This window comes from Sparus aurata, chromosome 5 (genome assembly GCF_900880675.1).
Source record: "Sparus aurata chromosome 5, fSpaAur1.1, whole genome shotgun sequence".
Taxonomy (NCBI): domain Eukaryota; kingdom Metazoa; phylum Chordata; class Actinopteri; order Spariformes; family Sparidae; genus Sparus; species Sparus aurata.
In genome coordinates this window covers 36,453,395-36,470,839 of record NC_044191.1, presented here as the reverse complement: position 1 = coordinate 36,470,839, position 17,445 = coordinate 36,453,395, and the positions used below count along the sequence as shown (strand labels likewise).

At 41.4% G+C, this 17,445-nt stretch overlaps 4 protein-coding genes across 6 annotated transcripts in view; 3 read left to right on the top strand and 1 right to left on the bottom strand.

Annotated features, from left to right (window-relative positions):
• Positions 1-17,445, bottom strand: part of LOC115581335 (GTPase IMAP family member 8-like) — a 451,552-nt gene that overhangs the window by 190,648 nt on the left and 243,459 nt on the right. The window lies entirely within an intron of this gene.
• Positions 85-10,468, top strand: LOC115581371 (serine/threonine-protein phosphatase 2A catalytic subunit beta isoform). The gene is made up of 8 exons (XM_030416406.1): positions 85-531; positions 2,041-2,079; positions 4,090-4,260; positions 7,275-7,448; positions 7,645-7,734; positions 8,251-8,412; positions 9,052-9,170; positions 9,730-10,468. Exons 1-8 carry the CDS (start codon positions 430-432, stop codon positions 9,800-9,802), a joined length of 930 nt encoding a protein of 309 aa, XP_030272266.1. The 5' UTR covers positions 85-429; the 3' UTR covers positions 9,803-10,468.
• Positions 10,785-13,394, top strand: shld3 (shieldin complex subunit 3). Of its 2 annotated transcripts, none has more exons than XM_030416418.1 (3): positions 10,785-10,916; positions 11,495-12,221; positions 12,938-13,394. In XM_030416418.1, the coding sequence occupies exons 2-3, from the start codon at positions 11,616-11,618 to the stop codon at positions 13,139-13,141; spliced, it is 810 nt and encodes a 269-aa protein (XP_030272278.1). In that variant the 5' UTR covers positions 10,785-10,916; positions 11,495-11,615; the 3' UTR covers positions 13,142-13,394. The 2 variants fall into 2 exon arrangements, with proteins under 2 accessions (XP_030272278.1, XP_030272279.1); XM_030416419.1 differs by lacking the exon at positions 10,785-10,916 and adding an exon at positions 10,947-11,110.
• The window catches only part of LOC115581341 (phosphatidylinositol 3-kinase regulatory subunit alpha-like), a 29,478-nt gene continuing 27,782 nt past the window's right edge, over positions 15,750-17,445 (top strand). The window contains exon 1 of the mRNA XM_030416361.1: positions 15,750-15,966. The gene's annotated coding sequence lies outside the window, so the exon portion shown is untranslated. The remainder of the gene's footprint in view (positions 15,967-17,445) is intronic.

Sequence of the window (17,445 nt, the reverse complement as noted above, 5' to 3'; positions counted from 1 at the left end):
AAAACTGATTATAATCTTTGAGCAGTTCTCATTCTGTCCACGCGGGGACGCTGGTGCGCTGAGTCTGCGCGCTGCTGAAATGCCCGGATGTTATTGTAGCTAGCTCTTTTAGCAAATCGGCTAGCCGCTGCGACGCCGCTGCCTTTTGCCGCTACGGTCTGTCGCATCGGGGACATTCGACCCTTTTGACTCCCCCGGCCAATATAATCTCTTTTTTAACGTTGGTAACTTAACCTCGGTGATTTATCATGATAGAAGTCGACTGAACAGTTCGTTAATTTTAGGTCTTATCGTTGATTTTTCCAACCGATTTGGCGGGACTAGATCGGGTTAACAATACGACAAGCTAAGCAGCTAGCGTTGAGACACAGGCCAGTTTGTTTTTTCAGGTAGCTAACACAGCTAGCTTAGCAAGCTACCGCGGCTGTCATGGAAGACAAATCTTTTACTAAAGAATTAGACCAATGGATCGAACAGCTAAATGAGTGTAAGCAGCTATCGGAAAACCAAGTCAGGACACTCTGCGAGAAGGTAAGTTGGTTACAGCAATCCGGATTTAATTCTGTCTGTCGGCCTCGCTTTCGGTGTGGCCTAGATTGCAATGGCGGCTGCGACTAATTTCTGGAATGAAGTCACGGCAAGGCGGCTATTTTCGCCCCATTTTCGACCAGTCATTCGGAGTTTTCCAATCCATCACAGCACTATGGCAGCTAAATACTTTTTCAAATATGATAGTGTTGCTATGTGTATTGCCCAACCTCACTAAAGTGTGCTAATGTGGACGGGTTCCGAACAAGCGTCGTCTCGGGTCAGACGGCCCGAAAATTCACATATTTTACATCTTTACCAGGAAATAGACTGAGCCCATTTTATTGCCAGACTGTTAACGAGGCTGCGATTTACGCACAGACAAGGACTTAGTTTATGGTTTACTCTGGACCTTTTATATTGTTTAAATGTTGAGGTTATTTGTCCATTAATGTATGTATGCGGGGTGATGTGCACCGCGCCCTGTCTTTATCGATCAACCGTTTATTGCATAAACCTGTCAGGCCTCTGTGTTCAGACGTCACCTCAGCTTTTGTTGCACCATAATAAAAATAACTCGTTGGTTTGCTTTTCTGAATCATTAACCTTTAATGTAACTCCAGCGCACATTACCAGCACAGGGCTCACAGAGAGGCAGCAGGCCGTCCTCTCTCCTGAATGTGTGGAGGATAATGTTCCAGTTAAATGAATGGAGGAAAAGACTGAAAGCTCTGATTGTGAAGTAAAACAGACACTGTAACAGCTAATTTGCCTTTTTAGGGGGTTGAAAACTTCCCCACATGATACATTTGGAAAAACCTTTCAGCTAGAAGGATTACTCAGACAGGCAATCAACAGAACAATAAGCAGATCCTCCTCAAGTGTGAGGATTTCCTGCTTGTCCATGTTTTTGTAGGATTTTAAATAAACTGTTTTGGTGCTCGATTGTCGGTCTGACAGAAATGTCCCATCTTTAATGGAGCCAAGTGTTGAATATGAATAGTTATTTGAAGTGTTTGCCTTTAAAAAAAACGTTATGTGTTCTGCCTGTTACATTTGCAAAGCAGCAGCGATCTGCAGAGTCTTTGCTCCTTTAGTGATGACAACAAACATGCAGACGTCCTGTTTTTGTATTTCTGATTGGACGTAACTCAGTTTATAATCTCTGAGGAGCATTAAGTCTGTTCAACAACACGAGACGACTAAGAATCAGAATCAGAAAAACATTAATAACACGTTAACCACAGTCGAGCGGTTTTTCTCAATTTCACCATTCAGCACTCTGCTACGGGGTCCTGTGAGGTCACACAGTCCTGCCACCTGAAAATAACCCGTCAGTCTGTCATGAAGGCTAAACGTGGACGTGTGTGACATGAATTACTGTTTGTGTGTCCGTCTGAAGAGTTTGTTTAACCTTCTGTGTGCTCATATGATCACTCAGCGTATGAAAATGTGTTTGGTTGTGAAGGTGGATATTTAAATAAAATAATGTCTGTATGTTTGTCTCTCCAGGCCAAGGAGATCCTGACCAAGGAGTCCAACGTGCAGGAGGTGAGATTTTGTACAATGGCAGACAAAAAACCAGCCGTACTGACTTCCTGTACCACATGCATTGTTGAGCTGGAGATAGATGGATAGATGGACATATGAAAATCAGACAAGTAAATCCATCTAAATGATAAGGAAGGAGAAACCAAACAGAGACATTTTGGTTGATTAGCAATTAAGTGATTATCAAAACCTCTTTCTTTCATTTTGCTCCAGTCAATAAGATGAACAGAGGAGGCGACTCCGATGTTGAAACCTCTTTGTTAATTGTTAAATCGAAATGTTTCCAAGCAGGGAGGGAAGGAAGGATCAATATTTGCTCCACGTTGTTCCTGAATGAGATTTTTACCTTCTGATGAAGCCGAACACTATTTTCACAGTTTAACATTGAATAGAAGTTCCTGTTTGACTAAAGTTGTTGGATTTAAAATGGATTTCTTTTAACATTTTAAGATGATATGCTGACTCTCATTGTTCCCTCTGGCGTGTTTGGAGTCTCTGCAGTCAGAACAGAATCACACCTTGTTTACACGACAAACTGTGTCTGCTGAGCTGCTGACACGCACGCACGCACGCACACACACACACACACACACACACACACACACACACACACACACACACACACACACTCCTTTTTTAGAAACAGGAGTTGGCCAGTTTGTGTATAAAACTCTGATATTGATTATATTGTTTAAAGAAATGGAAAAAAACATGATCTTTTACTGTCACTCCTCTGTGTTATGTTTGGACAGCAGGTTACAGTTCAGGTGTTAGTTCTGCTAAATTGACCTTTAGTCCAACTAAACAACATCCTGTTAGAGAACTTCACCTCTAATGAGGAAATAACAAACCATTTGAGGAAATTGCTCTGTTTTATTGTTCAGAGAACTTCAGATGAGTGTCGGTGTTGATCTACTGATGGATCGACTAAAGGGGACATTTATCAACAGGACAGTTAGTTTGACACTTTAAGACTTTGTCTGACTGATGGAACATTTGTAGCTGTTACCTGAGAATAAAACATTGAATGTGATATATTAGTTGATATTCACTTTTTACATTCAGGAACATTTTCCCAAAGCAGCTTTTAGATAATGACGAAGCTTTTCTGAGACATTTTCAGTTAAACACCAAGCTTGATTGTCAGCGGTGACTAACAGTAGATTTAATCTTAAAGTACATTTTAAACAGTAATTATCGGTTTAAGTATTGTAAATCAGTAATGCCCAACTTGTTTGTCTTAAAACAAAATAATTAAAGTTAATTCTCCACCCTGAAAATAATAGTTGGAGCAATATAATCTTAGCTAAACATCCATTTAGTAGCTTTTTATAGTTTGTTGTGGTCTCATGTAAGGCTGCACAATCAGAGGATTATCCTAATTACAATATGGCCAAGTGCAAAATCCAAATCTCAGAAACTGCAGTTTTCACTAGAGTTTAACTGTGTGACAGATATTATAATGAAGTACTGTAGAGCCGCAGAGTCACACTGACCTACAGGTTAGCTTATGGAAATGATCACAATATGACCATCACAAACTTTACTGGGTTTCCTGGAACCGCTCACATTGTTCCTGACATGTTTTCTTATCAGCTGAGCTTCGACCTTTCTGCTGCTGTTATAAAACACTATAACTGTTGTCCAACTGAAGCAGGAAAACATGAACACAAACAAAAAACATTCAGCACAACAAAGATTTCATCATTTTGCAGTCAGTTCATGGTGTCCAGCATGTTTACTGCAGTTGGTTGATCTCATGAGTTGCTTTTTAGGATAAAAGAATCCGTGTAGATCTTTTTCTTTGCCAGGAGTCGTGGATATTAATCGGCCGATGTTAAAAATAAAAAGCTGAAGAAGCTGGAAACCAAGTCACAGACACGATCCCAAACTAAAAAATTAAAACGTCTTTTCAGAAGTAAATGGGTTATTTGATGAAACCAATCAAATGTATTAGAATCAGTTGGTTTGGCTGAGACGATCCTGTGACGTTGTGACCTGTGTCCTCAGGTGCGATGCCCGGTGACGGTGTGCGGCGATGTCCACGGTCAGTTCCACGACCTGATGGAGCTGTTTAAGATCGGAGGCAAGTCTCCCGACACCAACTACCTGTTCATGGGAGACTACGTCGACAGAGGCTACTACTCTGTGGAGACGGTCACGCTGCTCGTCACGTTAAAGGTAAACACTGTCGCTGTGTTTGAGACAAATGGGTTAATGCAGATATGGAAGTCAGTATTTTCAAACAGTCTTTGTATTCAGTTCCTTCACACACAAAACATAATGATGTGAGTTATAATTCTTTGTGTCAGGAGACGTTCTCCACCTCTAAACTAAAGGTGGGAGTTGTTCAGTCCTCTTGTCTCAGTCAAACCATCAGACCTCCAGCAGACAGTCACCACTGCTGCAGGAAGCTCTTTCACTGATGGTCAAAGGCTGGAAGCCAGTCTTTATTTCAGAAGAGTTTTGTTGGAGGAAAAAAAGCTGAAAAAATGTTAGAAATGTAAAATGCTTCTCCTTCAACCTCAAAGAGACCAAAACTGTTACCGGGAGCAGCTCCACCATCTGTGATCTGCTGATGAACATCGTGTGTTGCTGCTGAGAAGAACAGAGGACACTTATAAACATCCTTTAGGGTCTTTTCTATAAAAAAAATTTAAAAAAATGTGGAGTCATATGAGATTTAGCTGTGCCTGTTGGGTTTGAGCCTGATAAACACCAGCAGCAGATTAATAATCTCACACTTACAAATATAGTTGGAACTGGAGATTGTCTGCCAACATAGAAGAGAACATGTGAATTTAAATTTACCAGCTGTTGGATCATCAGCTGATTATTGGCCTTTTTACTGTGTAACACCACAGCCGACGTCCACCTGAAACAAAGTCAGATATGTGACGTATCTCCTGATTAGTTAACAGTGATCTCTGATTTAAACACGGCAGGCTGAGGAGAGAAAACAGCTTCAGTCTGTGTCTGTGTCCACACATGCTGCAGTGTTTCCCATAGGAATGTAGATGTGGTGATTTGTGTGGTGTGTGAATATAAAGCAGTCAAAGGTTCATGAATGTCTATCACAAATAACTTCATGTCAAGCTCTGTCTGTATGCAGATGCTTTAGTGGCAGGTGTGTTGTCAGCCCGTCCAACCAGAGGTGTGGTGCTGCTCATTTAAACTCCACTGGACAGTCAGGTTAGAGGGTTATGTAACGTCACTGCTCCCAGAGTGAAACGTTTACATACATTAGTCAACTGTAGCTGACCTCACGATTAAATGTTAGACTGACTTTATGAAGAGTTTGATCATGTTGAGAATGATGCAGTCAACACTCGTTAAGTAGACGATAACATTCCAGTGACGTGGGCTGTGTTCAGCATGTCAAATCAACACAAGTAGTTTTTTTGTTTTTTTTAATTGGAAGGATTGTATTTCCTTCCTTGTGCCAAGTGAATTACGCCTCTTTGGAAACAGTGATTGTGAGGAGAAGCTGTAGTGACGAGGACGTCTAACAGGGCAGGCTGGGAAATCAAAGCTCGGCTAGCTTTTACTGGGAGCAGGCAGCTTATTACGGAACAGCAACATTGTTAATTTCTTATTACATCTTGAATTTGACAGCTCGCTCTGTGTGAGTTATTAAATGACAATTGTGCAAAAACAAATTGGACTTCAGTTATTGAATACCCAGACAGGTCTTAATCTACCTGGGCAGGCTGCCTATTCACACTGGATGGTGTGTTCAGGGACGGCATGAGTGTACGTGTGTAGTTGACTGCAGAGTCACACTGACCTACAGGTTAGCTTATGGAAATGATCACAATATGACCATCACAAACTTTACTGGGTTTCCTGGAATAGAAGCATAAAAACAGCTTTTAGATTGCGTCAGGTAACAAAGCTGGTACGTAGCGTGTGTCGACAGCTGGATCGATCTTAAAAACAACATCTGACGGCCTCCGAACGAGCCAGTTCTGCTCAACGTTCAAACAAAATGGTTTTCTCAGAACATTTGAAAGTGACGGGCCGGCGTGTTCAAGCGTATTTAGTCTCCAGAAGCCGACATTAAACCACACTGGATGTACATTTCAGTCACGGCTTAATTATCAGGTAGAGCATGTTGTGATATTTTGTTAAAAACATGATGCTGTGATGTTTTTAACACTTCCTGATCAGTCAGATGACAGTGTTCACTTCTGTCAGCTGTGTGAGACGGCAACATAAACCTTTCATACTGAGCTGTATGTTGAAGCCTTGGCTCTGCGAGGTTTCAGCCTGCTGACATTTGATTGTTTGTCTTGACAAATCAGATAAGCGGCAGAGTGAACCAGTTGATCTGGCTGCCTCAACGCATTTAAAATAACCTCGTGATGCTAAGCTTGACTTGTTCCAACAGATCTGAAGAAACACTGAGTCGCCTTCAGTGTTCGTTCCTCTCCTCTGGACATCAGGACGCTGCTGTGCTCACTGTCTCTGTGTTGAGAGTTTTACTGTGAAGATTTATTGTGTCATAAAAACATTTTAAATCATGATGTAATGATCAGCTGTCATCACCTGACTGAGCAGTGTACTGACACGTGAATAGTTAGATTCAGGAGGTTACTGGAGGACAACATTTCATAGAGTGGATATGTGATGCAACACCTAAAGTCCAGTGCTGATACAAACACACTGTCTCCTTTATTTAGATGAAAAAGACAAGACAATGTTGTCAAAGCACGAGCAGCAGCAGAAACTGACGAAGTGAAAAATGAAATCAGGAACCATCAGATGAGACATCAGGTGTCAACTTTCATTTTGTGATTCTGCTGCATCTTCAGCTGTAACAGCTCGCTGAGATAACAAACACATCAAGACGACAAATTGAATTAAGTAATCAGTCGATGCTCAAACCAATACGAGTGTGTACCACTGTGACAATGAACATCTTGATGTTTGTAAATCTGCAGACATCAATTAAAATGTTGACCAATCAGTTGATCAATGATGAGAAATGTCCAGAACAATTTCATAAAGACTGATGTGATGTTGTTAAATGTTTTGTCCAACCAACAGCCGCAAACATTAAGATTTTCAGGTGACCATCATATGAGACAAACAATAAGATTGTTGTTTGTTTCTTAAACATTTCAGCTGTCAGTCAAAACATTCATTAGTCGCCGCCCTGTTAAATGATTTCTCTTTGTTGTTCTGTTGCTCAGGTTCGTTTCCAGGAGCGAATCACCATCCTGCGAGGGAACCACGAGTCGCGGCAGATCACGCAGGTCTACGGCTTCTACGACGAGTGCCTGAGGAAGTACGGCAACGCCAACGTCTGGAAGTACTTCACAGACCTGTTCGACTACCTTCCGCTCACCGCACTGGTTGATGGACAGGTAGGACGTCAGCCGGGGAAGCCACGCTCATTTTTACCCAAATAAGATTTAATTAGATTTTGTCTTCTTCAGTTTTGTTCAAGTGCCATAGTGGTGTTGGTATTTAAATTATGAGAGAAAAGTGGCCGTGTTTTGTAGAATATTTTTTGTTTAGATTAAATCTTTTGGACTGAAATTGTTTGTCTTTTTATCTCAGATCTTCTGTCTGCACGGAGGTTTGTCTCCCTCCATAGACACTCTGGATCACATACGAGCTCTGGACCGTCTGCAGGAAGTCCCACATGAGGTAAACACACAATATAGACAGAAACACGCACACACACACACACACACACACAGATGATGCTGTGACAGGTTTTACTGTGAGATCATCGTTTCATCGATATGATCACAAATCAAAATGTTACTGGGGAACCAGAGTTGAATCTAACAAGTCTGATCCTGCAGTAAATCGTCTGTTTTGGGCTCCGACTGAAGATGTTAATCTATAAAGAATCCTCCCAAGTGTGTTTAGTTTAACATTTAAAAAGGTTCAGCAGCTTTTAAAACAGCGTCTCGCAGTAGTTTAACTTTGGCAGATAAGATTAGTAATCAAGGACGATGATGATATTTAGAGTTGACTTACATTTGCAGTAAAAATACAAATCTTTATTATTCGAGTATTTGTAAGAACTTAACTTTAGCATCTTAGTTTCCATTTTACTTGATCAGGTACTGTGTGTGTGTGTGTGTGTGTGTGGGTGTGTTTATGGCGATGAAGGGACGACGCTGCGTCTCACTGCTGTTTGTTCTCCTCTCTCAGGGCCCCATGTGTGACCTGCTGTGGTCGGACCCTGATGATCGTGGTGGGTGGGGCATCTCTCCCCGAGGTGCCGGCTACACCTTCGGACAGGACATCTCTGAAACCTTCAACCATGCCAACGGCCTCACCCTGGTGTCCCGCGCCCATCAGCTCGTCATGGAGGTAAAACACCATTCACATCTTTAAATAAAGAAGTAAAAGGCAGCTTTCACATCTTCTGGAGCACAAAGTGATCTCATCAAATCACCTTTTTTATTTGACAAATGGTTAAAAAAAGAAAAGAAAATTTAGTGTACATGTCATATGATGAAAACAAGGAGCAGATATTTGTATGTGACAAGTTGAACTAACATGTATTTGGCATTTTTTTGTTGCATCTCCTCTGAAGTGTGAAACGTTCCCTCGTCTCCTGGATGAATTTAATCTGTTTTTATCAAATTTAAACGTACGAGTTTAAACTTTAGTCCTTTTTGAGTGTGTTTTAGTCACGCCGGCACCAAGTGGACCGAGGAATCCTAAAAATCCTTGCGTATCCATGGCAACATAAGATAATGAAGTGGTGCTCCTGTTTCTGTGTCAGTTTCACTCCCACTGAGTCTCTTCACCTGAAACACACTTTGTGTTCGGGTGAGATTCAGTCAGCAGCTGCAGCAAACTAGAAATAAAGTCAGAATGTGATCTGAAGACAAAAATGGGAACAATTTCATGATCAGTCAACTGAGTAAATAATTGATGTGTAATTGTCCCTCTGCAGGAGGATCTTTGAAGAGTGTTAACTTAAATGTGTTATTGTTTCTTCAGGGCTACAACTGGGGCCATGATAAGAATGTGGTGACCATCTTTAGTGCTCCAAACTACTGCTACCGCTGTGGAAACCAGGCGGCCATCATGGAACTGGACGACACTCTGAAATACTCTTTGTAAGTATTAATACGTTAAAATTGAGTATCAGAATTGAGCGCGTCCTGAGATAACACGTGTTTCTGTGACAGCTGTGCAGGTCTTCACTATTTTAGATCATTTTAGGACTGAAATTTTGTTTGAATTATGCTTTTACTCCAACAATTTGCACATAAAACAACAGAATTTTAGATTGTTTCCAACTTTAAAAATAGATTTTAATACTTGGTCGTATTGGCGCAGACCTGATGTCGGCCGGCAGCACTGCTGTTTGGATTGGTTGAGTTTCGATCTCTGTTCAGTCACACGATAAACAAAAAGATTGACATGGATTAATATGGATTTATTTTAGCTTAATAAACACAATTGTGATGATGTCATACCTTCTTCCTCACACAGCTGACTCATTGAAATCATTTGTTAAGTTATATGGTGCTAACTAGCTTGAACTTGCTAAGAGCAGCTGATTTGACACAGTGTACAAACGTTACGTTGGATCAACTCGTCTTCTATTGAAACACTTTATCTGAAGTCTGTAATGGTGATGTCATCGCTGACGAACCTTTTCTTCTTCCTCAGCCTTCAGTTTGATCCCGCCCCCCGCCGCGGCGAGCCCCATGTGACCAGACGCACTCCTGACTACTTCCTGTGAATGTCCAAAGCCATCCCTGTCAATCATCCACAAAGCTCCACCCCCTGCCCCACCCCCCACCCACTCATTTTGGATGGAAAGATATTATTAATAATAATAATTACTGTACCAGGGAGAAATGAAACAAACGATTGGCTGATGAACCAAGATTTTAACAAAAAGAGAGAAACTTAAAGAGCGGCCCCCTCTACAGTCTTGTTTTCAATATGCTGTCATTAATGCTGTGCTTCTGGGGAAAAACAACACGTACAACTATGATCTGTTTTCTTTATTTTTTTGTTTATTACATGTTTGAAAACGAGATAATAAAACTACCAACGTGGACCAAATGTGCCATATTCTGATCCTTTTACAACATGTACAACGCGCTATGTTTCTTTCTGTTGTTTTTCTGTTTTTCTTTTGTTTTCTTTTTTAGACCAGCACTATAACCCGACCTACCTGACGTCACCACCACACCACACATCTCATGGCATATGTGCTTTTTTTCTGTTGCAAGATAATTTTAAAAAAGAAGAAAAAAAAAAGAAAAAAGTTTGCTTCAAGTAGTACAGCTGTCAGTTTTAGCTGTCCAGGCTGCAGCCGGTGGTCATCTCAGCAAGTATATTACTGTAATTTGAATAAAGACAACAGACGTATGAAATAAAATGTCCTATTGACAAACTAGTGAGCTGCGTCAGTGTCATTTCTTCAGCTCCTTTCATTCAGCCATTTTGGTGAGAAATCTTAATTCATAGAGATCTTTGAATAGCCAGTTAACATAGTTTATGATGCCCTTTTAACACTGAAACCGAAAATTGTTAATAGAACATTAATAATACGTTTTGTTTTTACCTTAGACCGATAACATAAATGAAAGACAGCGCACTGGGTGCAGACATGATTAATCTAACACTAACCCAAGTTAAACTACATATGAACTTGTTTCATTTTCACATTTTGACTCAGTTCATCCATAAAGAGAATTTTGAAACGCTCAGCTGAGTCGTCTTCATGTTACTGCAACTATCGCGAGACTTTCCGGGAAGCGCACAGCGGCCCGTCGCCATGTTGTTCCTGTTAACTCCTTGATGGCTGTTTTCGAGCAGGGCAGTCACAATCCGCTGCTTTAAAGGTTTGTATCTGATATTATTGGACTAAAACGTCACCATCAGGTGTTCAATACCTGCTGGGTATTTTTCTGTCTCTTCTTCATCGACTGCTTCAGGTTTTTCTTGCTAGTCTGTTAGCTGTGCTTAGCTAACGACAGCTAGCCGCTAGCATAACAAGCTAAAAACATTAGCTACCGGTGAGGGGACAGAAGAGCAGGTAACTAAAATATACAAAGTATTCATTTTTAATTGCCAACTAAATCTGGGAAGAATAAACGAAATCCTAAACTTTTCTCAGCGATGTTTATAATGTTTTGGATTTAACTCTAAGTTGATCTGAATTACATACAATTACAGGAGTCTGTTGTACAATGAAGTTTGAAGGTTTGCTGCTTTTCTTTAGTTTTCTTTTATCTTTTTGTCTTTGTTTTTGATATTTTGACATGTTTAAGAGTTCTTCTCACTTCAGTTGTGTTGCAGAATATGTACATTAGTTGATCAGAATGCATCTGTTCTGATGAATAAATGTAATCTAAATGTAGACCTCAGTAGAAGTGCTGTGGCTGTTAGAGTCACCAGTGTTTTGCTTGAATTCCCACAGGCTTTACTTCTGTTCTTTCCCATCATCCCTTGCACTGTTGTGCTGAAGTGAGGTCATGGTGTGGAGGAGGATGAGGAGGAGGTGGGTGGTGCTGTCAGTCCTCTGATCTCCGTCCATCTATATGGAGGATGTGGTTCTGTATTATCAGCCTGGATCAGCTGCTGGGCTCGGCTCTCTGATAGAGAGGACGGAGAAGCTTCTGGAGTCTTTCCCCTGTCGGACTCCCCCAGTCTTCAGCCCCTGGTTCCCCACAGACCGCCACCTGCCCATCAGACCTGCCAGACCTGCTCCCATCATCACCTGCTTGGAGGATGTGCTTGTCTCTGACAGCAAAACACAAACTCAGAAAGAACCAAACAGACTACAGAAACCTGAAGTTGAAGGTGTTGTTGTTGAAAGACCTCGTGAATGTCCATGTGCAGAGACAGCAAGAACAGCACATGAAAATCCGCAAAAACACAAACTTGATGTCTCTAACAGAGCTGACAGAGACATCAGCAGACTGTCTCCTGAGAAACACAGAGACAAAGACGTCTTCTCTGCCACACACTCGCCGCTCAAACGCTCATGGAGCGTCTTCACACAGAAACAAGTTCCTCTGCAGAGCTCCCAGTCTCTGTCCAAACACTTCCATCGCATGGTGTCCGTTCACAGACTCCACCTTCGCCAGAGGGTCAAATGGGTGATTAGTCAGCACAACTGTGGCGCGGGGCGGGACATCGAACAGGTCAGTAGAGTTTTCACAGAACAGGACTAACGCTGCAGTCCAGTCAAAGTTGGAGGCTGGAATTTTAAGCTACGGTCAGCATGCTAACATGCTGATACTAAGAAGGCAACGTTTACTATGTTCACCATCTTAGTTTAGTGTGCTGAACATGTTGATCTGATGATGGCGCTTTAAGAAAAGTCAGATGATCAGCACATTTACTACAGATCATCGGAACATGAGCGTCTGAATCACGGTCATCACAATCAGAGCAGTTCTTGAGATATTTTAGTCTGAACCAGAAATTTGTCAGTAGAAGTAGAATTTGTCCTCTGAGGACCATGAAAATTTGAGCTGCATTGATTAGTCAATCAATCGGCAGCTATTTTGTTATCTATCAAACATTTTCGGTCATTTTCGGTCATTTTCGGTCATTTTTGGTCATTTTGTTAAATGTGAATCTTTTCTGGTTTCTTCCCTCTGTGACAGTAAACTGAATATCTTTAGGTCGTGGACAAAATAAGACATTTGAGGACGACTGAACACTGAACGATAGTGATGCTGTGGATTTTTTGATAATGATAAACTGCTTCTCATAATAAAAATAATAATATTAATAATTCACATGTGATGAGCAAAGATGGATGATTTATTATCCCCTCTTATTCTTTTATCGGAAATTTAGTCTCTGTCCTTCATCTGTGTTTCCTGTTTCACCTTGGCCCCTCCCCCTGCAGGTGTGGCAGGCTGTGAGCCGGTCCATCCGGAGCTCCAGGTTGCCGACGTGTAACGCCAACATCCAGCGGGAGCGGGTGGAGATCTGGGTGTTCTGTGACGTTGTCCACTCGGAGCAGGTGGGACGGTTCCTGAAGGACGAGCTGCGGCTGCTGGGGAGGATCAGCCTGTCGGTTCACAAGCTGGGAAACATCTTCAGCATGTAGAGGCGCCGCTGATCGGTCCAAAGTTCATTCTCAGGGTTACAGGTCCAAATGTTCTGATCACACGATGATGTCTCCATAGTTACAGGAATAAATATAGTTATATTTCATTATGAAGTCATCTCTGTCACAGTCTTAAAGGAACAGTTCACCCAAACTGTAAATCCTCTCCTCCCGATGATATAAAGTCCTCCTCTCCTCCTCCTGAGGATATAAAGTCCTCCTCTCCTCCTCCTGAGGATATAAAGTCCTCCTCTCCTCCTCCTGATGATATAAAGTCCTCCTCTCCTCCTCCTGATGATATAAAGTCCTCCTCTCCTCCTCCTGAGGATATAAAGTCCTCCTCTCCTCCTCCTGATGATATAAAGTCCTCCTCTCCTCCTGATGATATAAAGTCCTCCTCTCCTCCTCCTGATGATATAAAGTCCTCCTCTCCTCCTGATGATATAAAGTCCTCCTCTCCTCCTCCGGATGATATAAAGTCCTCCTCTCCTCCTCCTGATGATATAAAGTCCTCTCCTCCTCCCGATGATATAAAGTCCTCCTCTCCTCCTGATGATATAAAGTCCTCCTCTCCTCCCCCTGATGATATAAAGTCCTCCTCTCCTCCTGATGATATAAAGTCCTCCTCTCCTCCTCCTGATGATATAAAGTCCTCCTCTCCTCCTCCGGATGATATAAAGTCCTCCTCTCCTCCCCCTGATGATATAAAGTCCTCCTCTCCTCCTCCTGATGATATAAAGTCCTCCTCTCCTCCTCCTGAGGATATAAAGTCCTCCTCTCCTCCTCCTGATGATATACAGTCCTCCTCTCCTCCTCCTGATGATATAAAGTCCTCCTCTCCTCCTCCTGATGATGTAAAGTCCTCCTCTCCTCCTCCTGATGATATAAAGTCCTCCTCTCCTCCTCCTGAGGATATAAAGTCCTCCTCTCCTCCTCCTGATGATATAAAGTCAGGTGAAGTGTCGTAGTCCACAGAACAGTTCTGGAGCTTCACAGTAAAACAGAGTTGCAGCATTCTGCTGAACAACTGAAGCAGCTGAGACTTGATTTAAACATCAGAAGTCTCCATCAGCTCGTCTGCTGTGATCTCAGTCTGCAGGAGAGAACACATCACTAACTGATCTCAGACCAGATTTACAGCCTTTATAAAGCTGAACCCCTCACTGTAGCCTTAGCTAAGTGGGTTCATGAGCTTCTTCTCCATTCTGTAATTACAGAATGTTCTTTGTTGGGTGAACTGTTCCTTTAATTACATACTTAATTTACCAGCCTGGAGAAACGAATGGTTAGATTTCCATTTGAAATGTGCTGTGTATGTTTTTGCTCCCTGATGGAAGAATCCTAATCCTACCTCAGTCAGCACCGGACCGCCATGAGAGCGTTTAGTTCAGGATCATTTTCTAACCAGGATGTTTACATGTGAAACACAGCCAGGATTCTCCTGATCATTCCCACGATGCTGATGAGCATGTAAACACACTGAATGTGTGTGTGGGCCTTTTTTTTCCACATGATGCAACATTTTAACATCATCAGCATTTCAGCCTGGATACATTATGTGTTACATGTGAAACCTTGTGAATACAGAATGTACGTAAACTGAGTCATAGTGTATTTTTAATCCTCAAATGCAAAACTTCATTAATATTTTATTAAATTCTACTGAATGCACTGACTGAGCGGAGACTGAACCCTCAGACTGATGTTTTTGTGCCAAATCCCAGTTTTTATTGTGTATATATGGACAGATTTTTATGATTGTATCATTTTGTCAGCACGCTGATGTAAATAAAGGTTTGATGTTTGTACTGAGCTGTCTGTGGTGATGATGGACTGATGGATGTACAGACCTGCATGTGATGAGCAGTGTGTTCTGGAAAAGCCACAGCAGCAGCAGTCACATGATACGGGAGTCACCCTGCTTTCTACTGACACAGAAAATAACTGGTCCTGCATCTCACACACAAACACACACACACACACACACACACACACACACACACACACACACACACACACACTGCTGCTTGTATAAGACCTGAATAAATGAGGGCAGCATGAATACAGCACACCCCCCATCACACACACACACACACACGTTCTTTTGTTGCCATGGTCCCCTGTCTTGACAGCGCTGCATTAAAATCTAGGTTACCGGATGTGACGTCAGTGCCCTGCCTCCCTTGTCCAGCTGTAATCGGGTGTAATCTCTTAAATCCCTGTTTATTGCCTCGTAACGGTGCGAAACCGTGCTCTAAATATAAGATTGTGAAACAAGATGAGAGGAAGAACGGGTTTCAAACATTTACCCTCGGAAAAGAACGTTATTTTGTCGCGGGTGCTCTGCGACACGCATTAATTTTGCAACACATGTTGGCCAGAAGTGTTTTACTTTGAAAGCCAACCGGAAACTAATTTCCACTCGCTTTACATTGTTATGTATAGACTCCTCGCTGGTTTCGTTAAAGTAGACTTATAGAGCAACGTGTACTTTAAATTGTAATTAATGTTTTCTAACGGATGGATGTATTACCCAATAAACAAGCCTTTACAAGAAGTCTTTGTCTTTGTATGCCATGGAACCTGATTTACTTTGACGGAGCGTACCGGAAGTGGTTTGACGCGTTGTGCTAGCTTGACACCAGTGTAGCAGCTAGAAAGAAATCCGACGGATGAGACACGAGTGTCTTCATCTTGACAAATAGTCGAGAAAATAGCGGAATATTTCAGTTTGGGGAACACCTGGACGTCGTGTCTGCTCGCTGCTCCGCAATGGCGTCCGCTGTTTTCTCCGCTGGAGGTTTTAATTGGTGAAAAACTAAAAGGTGAGACGTTGAGGCGACTGGCACAAGCTAGCTGGCTAAGCTAGCGCTGGCATGCATTGTCGTTTCCCGTTTCCTGGAGGGACTCCGAGCGTCTGTGCTTCATGTCTGTACTTTTATCACTGTATTTTATTACATTTTGGAGAGTTGGGCTCAATGATTACCTTTGGAGCGCAGATAAGAATGGAATACAAACTCTTGCTTTGTGTGTTTGTGGTCGGTAATCAGAAAGTACCTCAAATGTTCAGTCTCATCCGTTTTCGCGTACCTTTACTCTTTTCTTAACGAAAGCCGCTTTCAAACTCGACTTATTTAGTTTATATCGTAGCTTATAGCTGTTAAATATATATGTTTTACACATACTGATTATACTGTTGCATGTTAGACTTCGTGTTTGTCTATTCGGCGTTATTAATTATGTGCTGTGAAATTCCTTTAGGTTAAATTCAGTCTGCTTGTCAGATTTTCAGTGATTATCCTCGGAACGTTACCGCAAAGGTTTAAATGACAGGTGCATATTAGTCCTTAAACCACCACTTAGTTATTCTTAAGTCAGGGAAACGATTTGTTTTTTATTGAGTCTTCTTTAAAAAATCCCTTGTCAAGCAACAATGTTCCAGTTTCTCTAAGGTGGAAATTGTTTAATATCTGGCAGTAGTGAAAGATTATTTCTACTTTTAGCCAATATTTTTAATATCCTTTTTTTTCTAATTAATTGTGTGATTTATAAACTTCAAACAAGATGATGAAAAGTGAGAAATCCTCTCAGCTGAGCATCTGGAAATATTTTGCATTACTGTTTAAAAAATTAAAATTTATTTTTCATTTTCAACATCGATTATTCCATCATCTGTCGCCTCAGTTAGTTTTTTGGTCGATGAAATGTCAGAAAATACCCAAGACGACATCTTTAAAATGTCTTGTTTTGTCCAGAACCCCAAAATATTCAGTTTACTGCCACAGAAGAAGAAAAACACCAGAAAATATTCACATTTAAGAAGCTGACATCAGAGAATTTTGGCCAGTATTTTCAATAAAGTCATTCAAAAATGATGAATCGATAATCAGACTAGTTGTCTATGAATTCAATAATTGACAATTAATAAATGAATAATTTCAGCTGTCTTTAGATCACTAACTTCCTGGTGTATATATCATTTTAAACAAACTATTGTTTTATTGCTGGTTCATATTTTCAGTTTAGTTAAAGTGACAGAATGTCGTTTTGGAATCCATCCATCGAGTCGACAACACACACCTGAGTGTGTTTTTATGTTTCATTAGAGCAAGTTTTCCCGAAGTGTAACAAACCACTAAAATTGTTGAAATAACCTTTTTGCCGTGAAGAACAAAGAGCAGAAGTTCTCCTCCTCTCCACATCGTTGTGTATCGATGATGCAGATTTATGTGCAGGGCGTTCTGCTTGATCGTTACGTTTCACAGCCGTCATCTCTAGGATGAGATGTCTGACTCTTTCTTGTG